Below are 12,020 nucleotides of genomic sequence, written 5' to 3'. Positions count from 1 at the left end.
ACCCTGAGTTCATCAGGAGGAGGTTTAATTGACCCTGACTTGGTTCAGGTGTGAACCATCCACACTCTCCTGAGCATTCAGTTCCTTCCAGTAACTCCCTTGAGAAGATTACATGCAGTTTAATGCCTTTAGTGTTTTATTTCCCTATTAGAAGTGATTTCATGGAAGAATTTACAAATCCTGGCTTGTGACTCCTGAAGTACCTCAGAATCCTGTAGGCAGTTGGCCTCGTGGCCTCGTTCACTGCAAGTGTTCAGAAACCCAAGTTTTGGCACATTTTATCACTGATGGCACACTTAAAATTAATCAAAATTGAATCAGAGCAAAGGAAGGAGAAACTTTACAGGAAGGGGTGAAGAAGTTCAGTTAGTACAAGATTTGAAATGCTTCAGAAGGGGATCTTTGCAGATCAGAGTATAACCAGTTACGGACTTTGAAGAATATGCTCACGGAAGACAAATTTCTTATGTGGTTTTCTAATAACAATCATCTGGGAAAAGGGAGCTTGAAAGAAAACTATCAGCTGTGGCTTCCACCCCACCCTGCCCTCCATCACGCAGGCACCCACCAAATGGTTAAAAACAATTTTGGTATTGCAGACGTAGGGCACAGCGCCTGCAGGGCTGAGGAGCACCGCCCTTCATCTGCCCAGAACCACCCAGAACCACCCGGAACCGCCAGCACAGGCATCTGCCCAGTCTGTTCCTGATGAAAGGAGAGCTGTGAACTCAAACCAATTCCAGTTCCCCTGGTGGAGCCAGATGTTCTGGTAACAGCTGCTGCAGCCAACGCCACGGGACGGATGTTGGCCCCAGAGGGACCACATCAGTGCAGGGTCTGCGGCACAGCCAGGGCGGGCGTGGTGCATCGGGTGGGAGGTGGGCTACTTCCGTTTCCTCTTCTCCACCTGGTTGTAGTGGGGGTTGTAGAGCATGGTGAAAAGCAGCAGCAGTGGGATCAGCAGGTAGGGTGAGTAGATGGAGAGCAGCACCAGGCGCTCGCGCTGCGTCTCGGGTCCCGGATGCTCTGACTTGGAGAAGTCGTGGAACAGGATGTGTGCCAGGATGGCAAACAGAGTTGTAGCTACGTGGGTGGAGTAGATAATTGCAGGAGTTCTGATCCATCTGCAGCCACCTGTACAGGAGCAAAAAGGAAATGAAATTTTAGTGTTTTGAAACAAGCAGAATTCGGTGGCTTTTCAGTTAACAGAATATTAACCGTGACAGATAGGCCTTCAGGCATCTTGTGTAGGTACTACAGGAACTGGTAGCAGACCAGGAGAACCATCCACCTTTGTGGAGATTTAGTGTGATGGCAAGATCCTGAAAGTAACAAAAGGAGTACAGAGGCTTGACCCAGAACTTGAGCTACCCGGGAGGAGTGCCAGATGTCAAGTGGTAGTGCTGCTCACACAGGAACAGCCGCCGTGGATGAGGCCCTGGAGTCACTGCTTCTGACAGACCTTCACTCTGCTGCTTCCTCAGATAAAATCACCATGGAAAGAGCTCAGCACTTCCCTCCTTGTGGCATGTCCCTGCAGTTGCTCAAGGCTGATGAATCCCTGTTCTCTGCTGTACAGGAGGTGTTGTGCAGAAGCTGGTTCCATACCCACCTTTCAGGAAGGCGTACGCTGCCACGGGGAAGAAGGGCAACTGCAGGAAGGCTTCAGAGTACATGAATGCCTGAAACCACTCTGGGGGCTGCAGCATCATGGGGTCTCTGAAGGCAGCTCCATACCACTGCAAGGCCTCTGTCAGCTTCCAGAAAAGAGCAGAACAGAGGTTAATACACTGAAAAGCTGTGACCTGCACCCAGCAGCCTGCTGAAGCCATAACTGCAGTGGGAAGACAAGGGATCCCAGCTTGGTACACCAGGTTTAATAGGGGTAAAACTGAGGCCTTTAATGTGATGAACCCTTTCCTTTAAGCATATATTGCACTTCAAGCAACTTCAGGATTACTACAGCATTAAGTGCAGTTGCTTTCCAAAAACTAATCCTGAAATGCCATTTCCTGCCAGAGAAAAAACAAACACCAGATCCACACCTCGGCATTGGTAGACACTGAAGAACTCTTGAATGTTCCTCCCTCTGTCCCTCCTGTTGCCAGCTGAGGTGGGTTCAGCATCTCCAACACCTTTAGGCACCAGTGGTGCCCCTGACCCCCTGCAGGTCCCACCCAGCCCGGGGGGTTTGGGCATCCCCAGAGCAGGAGGTCCTGGCTGCTCCAGGTGTCAGAATTTTGGCTCAGGGAGCTGTGATTAGTTTCCATGACAGAAATGTGAATTCCTGCACAGCTTTAAGTTAGACTTTGAACCAGAGATATGTATTGAGATTTAGTGGTTAAATATTAATTTTAAATGGTTTCTATAGGAGTCACTCTACAGGCAATGCTAAACTCTATTAATTGCAGAGCTCAGCTAGGAAGTTACAGCTGATCTTATCCTGATGACAGGAGCTGATTTGATTATCTTTTATCCAAATGTTATTGACTTTATTATGCTGGGTGTCTTCTCTAAGCTTATTCAAAACTGAGCCAACCAGAGATTTTTACTGACAAATTTGTCTGCTGGTGTGCCTGCTCCTGCAGCGGGAACAGCTCCCTCCTGCGTGTTTTGGCAGGATCAGAGTGACCCAGGCTGTGACAGCCACACCGGGACAGCGACAGCCACGCCGGGACAGTGACAGTGACAGCCACACCGGGACAGTGACAGCCACACCAGGACAGTGACAGCAACACCAGGACAGCGAGAGCCACACCAGGACAGTGACAGCAACACCAGTATAGTGACAGCAACACCAGGACAGTGACAGCCACACCAGGACAGTGACAGCAACACCAGGACAGCGAGAGCCACACCAGGACAGTGACAGCAACACCAGTATAGTGACAGCAACACCAGGACAGTGACAGCCACACCAGGACAGTGACAGCCACACCAGGACAGTGACAGCCACACCAGGACAGTGAGAGCCACACCAGGACAGTGACAGCAACACCAGGACAGTGACAGCAACACCAGGACAGTGACAGCCACACCAGGACAGTGACAGCAACACCAGGACAGCGAGAGCCACACCAGGACAGTGACAGCAACACCAGTATAGTGACAGCCACACCAGGACAGTGACAGCCACACCGGGACAGTGACAGCCACACCGGGGCACGTGGCAGGCGCTCGGCACCTCCGGAGCCTCAGCAGGACAGGACAGCCGGGTCCGTTCGGTTCCCACCCAAACCGGTTCCGATGGGCCCGTTTGCTTTCCCCACCTGGGGACACCTCCCCACCCACCACCCATTCCCCGGGGGCTCCGCTGCTCTGGGCCCCTGGGTGCTGACGCAGCCGCCGGTACCGCTGGAACAGAACCCCGAGCCCGGATGAGCAGCATCGCAGGGCGCACCGATTGGAAGTATTTTTAAAAGGATTTCATCGAAACAGACGCGCAGCACTTTTTATCCCCCCGATGTCTCTACGTGCTGAATTTCATACAAAACGCCGCAGGACCCGCCGAACCGAACCGCTCCGCAGGCCCCGCAGCCACCCGCATCCCTTCAGTCCCCCGGGCCGGCCCCAACTCACGCCCTGCGGGTAGATCCCGGCGGGCAGCAGCGGCTGAAGGTCGATGAGGAGCGTGATGGGGATGTGCGAGAGGAAGTAAAGGCTGAAGAGCCGCTCCCGCCACCGCGGAGCCGCCGCCATCACCACGCACCCGCCCCGCAAGACCCCGCCCACCGGGATGGCCCCGCCCACCGGGATGGCCCCGCCCCTGGCAGCGCGGGGCGGGGTGCGGGGTCTGGCGTGGCTGCGGGTCCATCACGGGCTCTGCAGCCCCTTTTTCCACCCCTTTTTCCGCCCCTCGCCCCCAGCCCGCTTCCCCGCCCCGCGCTCTGCCCCGTTACCGTTTTTTCCCGGTCGTTTTCACCGATTCCTCCCGGGCCTCGCCCCAGGTCCCGCACCGCCGCCTCTGTCTCCTGCCACTCCTCAAGCTCCGAGCTTTATCCGCCTCTCTTCCTCTTGATTTTGCACCCTGGATCGAGCTGGGGTGAAGCCTGACGGCACCAGGAGCCACAGAGCTGAGACTGGTCCCACCTCAAAGACAGCACCATCGGGGTGCGGGGGGCCTGGTCCCTTCCTTTACTGAGCACAAGAGTGGTCCAGGGGTACAGGCAGACTGTACGTGGATCATCTGCTTGGGTTCCAGTTTCCCCCGTTTATCAATGTCACCAACAGTTCCAAAGTAACTGTACCTGAGCAGGATTACAGAAGTGCAGTGAACAGAACCTTCTATCAAGTCATACTCCAGAGAAGAACTTTAAGAAGTTACAAAGAACCAACAGTCCAAGGATCTCATGAGAGTCTGTTACTAAAACAAAGGGTAAAAAAGATGATTAGAAAAATTGCTACCCAGTAAATATTAAAACCATGAGTTCAATCTGGTGAGCGTGCACACATCCCAGGAGGTCACAAAGTCCCAAATACACCAATAATAAATTGGCTGGAGGAGAAAAGCACTTCATAACTTTCATACATAAATTAATTGGGTTGAATCCATCAGTGATGTTCCACCACACAGCAGGACGTGGATTTTAGGAACTTCTCCATAGCTGATCTTGTTCAGTTCCTTTGCCTCCTCTTCAGGATGCACACACACAGCAGTCAGGCTTGTTTGGATATTCCTTTGGCAATTTGTGAAGAATTCTGAAGTTATTCTTTGCACTCACCACTTCTGTACTCTTCTCAAGGCACAGTTAATAACAGGAGATGCAGAAGCTGCATTTAGAGATCTTAAAACTTAGCATTACAATCTGTAACTCGTTCAACACTGCACCAACAAAGCTTAGAACTGATTAAAATGAAGCTCTGGAAACTGTGAGCCAGGTTTGTAGATTTGTTGAGTTCTTGCAAAACTGCAAGAAGAACCCAAAGAGCAGACCAAGGGAAAATGGCAGTGAACTTATGGCAATGGTGTCAGCAGCAGCCAACCATGAACCAACCCTGACCAGTTCCAGAACACGTTAGAATTGTGCTCACACCAGTATGGAGACTTTTAAACAGAGGTCTGCAAAGAGGCAGATACTGGAGTCACAAGCAGCACCTGAGCCAGCCCTGGAAGAGAGCATGACCTGAGAGGCTCATCAGTTTATTCCTTGTGAGGCCCAGAGGATTGATCCACAGAGTCCAAGTTGTTTGATGTTTTAAATGGTCACACCCATCATCATTTGCAGTTGTACTCTGCAACACCCCCACGTGTTGGATGAGGACTACAGGAAACAAGGAGAGCATTTGTGCTGAAAAAAACCCACAAACTTTGTAAATCGAGTCAAATCCATCCTGACTGGATGCCTTCCAACCTCTCAATAAAGTGCAAATCAATTGCTCATTTGAATTTAATCAGCAAGTTTTGCCTTATCCAGGACCAAACTCAAAGAGTGAGTATTTTGTTTCAAAAGTTATACAAACGTGCACATGTTTGCACCTACACACACTTGAGTGTGTGTGTGAAAATCAGAACCATGCCCAGAACGAGATGCTACAAAGTCTTTTACTTGTACTTCTGTAGGCAGAACTTAACTTGAGATTGTAACAGCTTGTTCTTACATAAAGCTGGGAGATCAGAGAGGAAATCAAGAGAACACCAGTTCTTTTTCAAATGTCACATTTAATGTTTTCACCACTGTACTTCAAATCTACATTTTACAAAGTGACCAGCAAGTGTGCCACATTAACTGACCAACCTCTGAGATTTTACCTTTCATACCAGTGTCTTCTTGGGCTCTTTTAATTAAACATGTTTCTCATTCAAGTGAGCTGAAATGCTTGAGTCGGTTTTATTCTCAGGAGCCTCATAAAAAACAAAGATATTGCACCATCTTTGTTTAGTTATCCAATGTTTGTCTCTTTCACAGCAAATAATTACTTCATTGAAGTTAAAACTTCCAAATATAACTTACTAACAGTCTCCAATTTCAGCTCAGATCACTCTTGTTGAAAATACTCTGCTAAATACAGATAACTTACAATAACTTTAACAGTTAATTGTCCATAACAAACACCACGGTTTTTCTCCAGACCAATGCTCAAATTTTAAGACCACCCTTTAGTAATTCTTTGTACAGGTGAAAAACAGTCTTCAATTTTCTAGTCTTGTTTTAAATATAAAAGTTGGAAGGGACATTCAAGTTTCAAGTCTCCACACTGAACTTAAAAAAAAAAAAAAAAAAAAAAAAATCATGTGGAGGTAAACAAACCAAGTTGTATACTCCAGGAGGTAGAGGCCTTCAATTTGTGTTCATATATACATATGCACAGAATTCAGTGTTCCAACAGAAAAAGAATTAGCCAAAAAGTAATAAAAGTTATTTACTACTGTGACATTTCAAGACTTCCACAGCTCTGCCTAAGGACACGAACACAATTAACAGAATTCCCTATGTGCTTTTTTTTTTTCCTTTTTTTTTTTTTTTTTTTTTTATCTCTCAACTGTCCAGTGCAGGAAAAAGTTCTCACAAAATTTCACAGACCTAAAATGTGCAAGCTAGTTTCTCTCTATACAGCAATGATGTCGAGGATCTCTGAAATTAGCCCATAAATGGAATTATTTACACACATAGAAGATGCATGCTGGGGGGTTTTATGTAAGAAAGAGCAGAAAAACTTCTAATAAAAATAGATTAAATATATATATATATTTATACTGGGTAAGGAAACAGAAGTTTAGTCTCTCCTAGTCACAAACTCATTCTCTCTACTCACAACATTTGATTTTAGAACAGCACACATCACCATCACAGCTCTAGTGAGAAGCTATTTATAGGACTCAGACACCAGGGACGTGCCCAGCGTGGTCACTGTCACCCAATGGGACTTCATGATTGGTCACTGTCAAGTTTTCTGTGTTCCTTAGTTTTAGAAAACCCAAAATCTTCAGGAATGGCTCAATATCAAAATGTAGGTCTATCTTTTTGTACAATCTCACTTCAATAAAAATAAAAAGAAAAAACAAAAAAAAAAAAGATAAAACCTCCCCAAATTTGGTTCAATTCTGTTTGTTCTGAGCTGAGCCATCACAGCTGCACTAGAGTTCATAAAACACGTGCAACTCTGGGTAAAATATTTTCTTCTAAAAGCACAACCACTTTACAAGATTAAAAGTCTAGTACATTTCTAAATATTATTCATATTGTACAAGTAGTGGTTGTTAATTTAAAACTTCATTAGTAAAATTACAGTACAAGCATGATTAACCTCCAGAATTGCAAATCCCAGACTCCAGTGGAAAGCTACATTACATCTTCAGTAGTACATTATCTTCCACTTCACTCCCAAACCAGTGGAGATGGGGGCATCTCAGATGGCTGAGCAACTGTGGAACTAGAATGCAGGTGATACAGAAAATCAGTGTTCATTTGCAGGAGCTCACAGACAAAAAAGCTAAGGCTTGGCCAGCAAACATTTCATGGAAAAAAAAAACCAAACCAAACACCCAAACCAACCCTCAACCCAGAACAGCCCAGGAGCAGGAGGTCACATCACTGACAGCAAATACTTCACTATACATTATCTGCTCATTTCCTTACTGACTTGCCATCCACCAGTCATTGATTTCCATGTTTTTACAGTGCAATTCTATGATCAAAATTCAGCTTGTCAACTTCTCAGCTCTCATTTTCATGCTGACTTCTGGGTCTTTATGGAAAAATATTACTGGAAACTTCTGCACATTTTACTTAAATTCTAGAATAAGTTCTCAAAATATTTATAAAACGTAACAGTACGAGGTGTTTTTTTGCAGAAGTTACCTAGGGGCTTTTCCTGCTCTCAGAAACTTGAAACATTTTTGATATATTAATTCTGTACTACTAATAAATGTGAATTAATATCAGATGTGATTACATACAGTTACCTAATAAAGCTCTTAAAAGCAGCAGACTGAGGGTTGATGCAGAGAGGCACTCTGTTTCCTTTCTGCTGTTCCAAAATGAACTGATGAATTATTTCTGGAGAGGAGAGGAGAAGAAATAATCAGAGGAGAAACATAAAAACCAAGCTTAACACTTCTTGCTTCAGGGAAGTGCAGACTGGGTGAAAACACAGCTTCCTTTCCTGAAAACACAAGGTAGTAAGGATAAAAGAACCCCAGCTTCCCCAGGTCTAATCTGGTGCCACACCTCAGAGCACAAACTGACACAGAACTCTCACATGCACCCTGGGATGGATGTCTATAAAACAACCCCCAGCCACCCCTTCAGCCACCGAGTCAGTCCCAGCTCCAGACACACAGCACAGGCTGCAGGAGGAGAAAGGCAGAGGGGAAGGTGACCAGGACTCACCTTTAACCTGCCGAACAGAACTGAGGTTCTTTTCAAAAGTGTCATCAAATTTGGGGTTGGTGACAGGTTCAAAGTCACTGGTATAAACTCTTCCAGTAGATGTGGAAAAACAACATTTACACATGCAGGTGTGGTACCGCAACCGCCCTTCGTCCAGGTAGGGGTGGGCTAAGGCATCCTTAGCAGATATCCTTTTGGACTGAGACAGTGGATGTAAATAACACAAATAAATAGTTAGGTAGTTTCAGGTACACTGAAACGGTCTAGACAATATTTTCCTCATCATTTAATTCTAAATGGTTCCATAAGCCCTGACGTGGCTCCAGGCTGGGCTGGGCTCAGCACGGCTGCCACTAGGGGGAAGGTTTCACCCACAAAGCAGCAGCACTGCCAGGGACCTCTCCCAGCAGCAGCCAGACAGAGGAAACCTGGACAAGATGGGTCTTAGAAATGTGCTTTTCAAACACCTACTTTCTCGAGATAAACTTAAAACTATGACTCCTGCAATAAATAAAGCAAAGCCCAAAGAATGGAATGTCAGCACATTTTGTAGGCCCATACTCTGCTAATGTGTCACTCTTTAAGAAAGGTGTCCTTAAACAGATATTTAAACACAAATGGATGGCAGTGTGATTCAGGATATGTCATCTGGAGGGCTGAGAAATCCTTGCCATGCCAAGTTCCAGAACACAAATGGTGGAGAAAGTGCAGGGACAAGTGCTGGGGCTACAAAGGTGACTTCCACATTGTCATTTTTTTTGCATAACCCAACTAACTCAGTCTCCAGGTGTCCAATACCAACCCACCAAAGAAGGAGAATACTCTGTTTCTAAAGAATTGTACACAGAACTGCTACAGCAATTCAGGGTAACAAAATCTGTAGCTATAGGTGATTTTTTAAAAAATAAAAAAAAAAATACAGACAGAACAAAAGTTACTTGCTCAGTTACAGAGCAAAGGCAGTGGCAAGCTTGGTACAGCCCAGCTGGCCCAACTCCCTGGATATTTTTTTATGAAATAAAAATCACCAGTTCTATAGGATTGTTCTGATTCTTTAAAAAAATAAAACAAATCACATTTATGTAAGTGTGATTTGGGAATAACAGGGTTCTAAGTGTTGAGGGAGTTAGAAAGGAAAACAGTAAGTTTGTTTACATGGAAGATGTGATTTAACATTTCTATGGGGTTTTTCCAGTAAAGCAATCTTAAGGTTTAAAAAATAATCAAAAGGTACTGCCTTCTGAATACTTCATCAGCTACAAGCTTCCTCCTCTGCAGTTCAGCCAATCTGTCTATTTTTCCTTTTAAATGTTGCAGGCTTTTCTATAAGAAGGAAATAATTAAGATCATCGATTCAGGTATCAGATTTTCTAGTGACAAGTTTGTATGGGAAGCCCAAGAGATGAAATCCAAAATCCACAGCAGCACATTTTTATTAGAAAAACAGATGCTCAGTGGAAAAAGAGATCTGGGTATGTGACAGTGAGGACGTAGAAGGAATTTTTTGTGTGTTGCAAGACCATGAACACCCACGCACCTCTAATTAGAACTGCATCAAAGTATCTGATGTTCTGCTACCTACACCTAGCTAGGAAAAGAGAGCATGATTCATGAACACCCTCATCTTTCTCACCCCATCGTAGCTTTCTTCAAAAGACCACAAGATTTTAAACATGAAACCCTCACTCCAGGAGGAAATTAATTGACCAGTTATAAGATGATACTTTCACATCTTTTACAGACCTAAAAGCAATGAAATACTATGTGGAAGAAAACGAGTGGAAGCAGTCCTTTACTTGGAATACTCACACAGCAGACTGCAAAAACTGTTAAAACAAAAAGTATTAGAAATAATTTAAAATCATACTTACTGGATCAAAGACCAACATTCTGCAAAGGAGATGAACTGCTTCATGTGTAGCTTGACTGGAAAGTGTATATAGGACAGGAAGGGATGGCTGTAGGGGAAATAGGGGAAAGAAAAGTAGAGAGAATTGTCCTGTGAGATCCATCAGCAAGAACACTGTTACAGCATGTGTTAGTTTGTAGTTACCAAGGACAAACCTCTAGTGAAAAGGACATGCACTTCCTAACACTTCCCAACCAGACTGGGAGCACTCTTACAAAACTCAGCAATTGGAACAGAGATCTGATGATTTTCTTCCCTAGTTCAGATATAATCTCTGGACAAACCCATCTTTTCTTATTTTTCTATAGAGACACCACTTCTGCCTGAGCTGCTCAGGGGGCTGATTAACAACATCATTTCCAGTATTTTATTTTTCTGATTTCAATCACTGCCAAATTATGGATTATTTTTGCTTTTCCTTACCCAGGCAATCCATATCTAACTGGCAGTGATATCTCTGACAGTCACAATGACCTTCAGGCACTCTGCTTAACCAGGCTGGGGGTCTGGGGAGGGGGCTCAGGGAGCAGCACTGGGGGCAGGAGCTGCAGCTCCAGGTTCACCCCTTCACATTCAGCTTGAAGTCACATTTTCAAATACAAAACTGACACACAAGTCTAGGTAGTATGTAAATGCTCATTGTGCTAACACACGGTAGGGTGTTGAGGTTTTTTTTACATCAGAATTTTCAGGCATTAATCCATTTTTACATAAAGCAGCAAAATGCTTTACCCCTTAACTCCTACTGCGCTCTCCTACGTCGATTAAAAATAGTTGGTGCGACAAAGTAATTACCAGTTTCTAACTTGCTTTTCTCTCCCTATTAATCTAATTAAGAACCTGGTAACATTTAGCTATTTATAACCAGCAAAATCTCCATTTTAAATGATGAAAAGCCATACATTTACATTCAAACGTGAGCGCACTTGAAGCAGTAAACAGAGAAATATCATTAAAGACAACAACTGTGACTCTTGCTTCCAAGTGGCAAAGGAGCACACCAGCTCCAGGGATTGTTCAGCTTCTCCAGCACTCCATGTGCTCCATGAAAAATGTATGTTCTTTTCCTCAAAAGGCACTGAACTAACTGATTTTAATTTATTTCCTATGACTCAGTGGCTTTTGGACATTAAATCCATATTAGAAACATTTTGTACCATTTCACCTCACTTGGTTTTTAGCATTCCCATTGTTTAGTGGGTCAGGAGACACAGTTCTGGTGGCTTGCACAGAACAGCACCAGCTTCTGGGACCAGAGGAGCAGGAGACAATCTTGTACCTACGCCAGTGCCTGATAAACCACCCTGGTTTAACAAACTTGACAGATCTGACAAATTCAGAGTTCTTGTCCACTGCTACCGAGAGCACAACCACTGCACTTCAGAAACAGTGATTAGCAACTTATCAGAATTCAAACCAAATGTATTTTGTAAAGCATCTGGATGTATTTGTATATTGCTGCATACTTGTATATATCTCGGATATATTTCTCCCACCTTTAATCACAATAAAACTTTTTTTTTTAACACCTCAAAGCTGAAAAGCACAGGACTACCTGCTGAAAAGCTACAACTCTTCTGGCAGGTGAGAGTGAAAAAAAAATAGACTTGGTTTTAAAAATGATAGAGAAAGACTTAAGGAAATCCTCCTATTACTAATGTTAAAAGAAAAAAAACCTGTCATAAAATGGAATAGAGACAACCTGATGTCATGCATCAGAAGTGCCAAGGAGGCAGAGCTCTCACATGTTAATAACAGCAGAATCCATGTTCAGTGCTCAT

General features: G+C 44.5%; 2 protein-coding genes across 5 annotated transcripts in view; both read right to left on the bottom strand.

Annotated features, from left to right (window-relative positions):
* Positions 1-317: 317 nt before the first annotated feature.
* Positions 318-3,720, bottom strand: TMEM97 (transmembrane protein 97). The gene is made up of 3 exons (XM_030462162.1): positions 3,580-3,720; positions 1,613-1,757; positions 318-1,134 (listed from the first exon to the last, which is right to left on the bottom strand). The coding sequence occupies exons 1-3, from the start codon at positions 3,697-3,699 to the stop codon at positions 884-886; spliced, it is 516 nt and encodes a 171-aa protein (XP_030318022.1). The 5' UTR covers positions 3,700-3,720; the 3' UTR covers positions 318-883.
* Positions 3,721-5,525: 1,805 nt separating this feature from the next.
* NLK (nemo like kinase) overlaps positions 5,526-12,020 on the bottom strand; it is a 44,706-nt gene continuing 38,211 nt past the window's right edge. For 3 of the 4 annotated variants that reach the window (XM_030462468.1, XM_008500591.2, XM_030462469.1), the window contains 4 exons: positions 10,202-10,288; positions 8,331-8,529; positions 7,904-7,997; positions 5,526-7,371 (listed from right to left, as the gene is read on the bottom strand). In XM_030462468.1, the coding sequence (XP_030318328.1) occupies positions 7,317-7,371; positions 7,904-7,997; positions 8,331-8,529; positions 10,202-10,288 (435 nt within the window). In that variant the 3' untranslated portion in view covers positions 5,526-7,316. Of the gene's footprint in view, positions 7,372-7,897; positions 7,998-8,330; positions 8,530-10,201; positions 10,289-12,020 lie in introns of all 4 variants that reach the window. The other variant, XM_030462470.1, reaches the window with a different exon arrangement.

Source organism: Calypte anna, chromosome 19 (genome assembly GCF_003957555.1).
Source record: "Calypte anna isolate BGI_N300 chromosome 19, bCalAnn1_v1.p, whole genome shotgun sequence".
Lineage (NCBI taxonomy): Eukaryota > Metazoa > Chordata > Aves > Apodiformes > Trochilidae > Calypte > Calypte anna.
The sequence above is the reverse complement of the archived record's forward strand: the minus strand, read 5'-3'. Positions and strand labels throughout refer to the sequence as shown.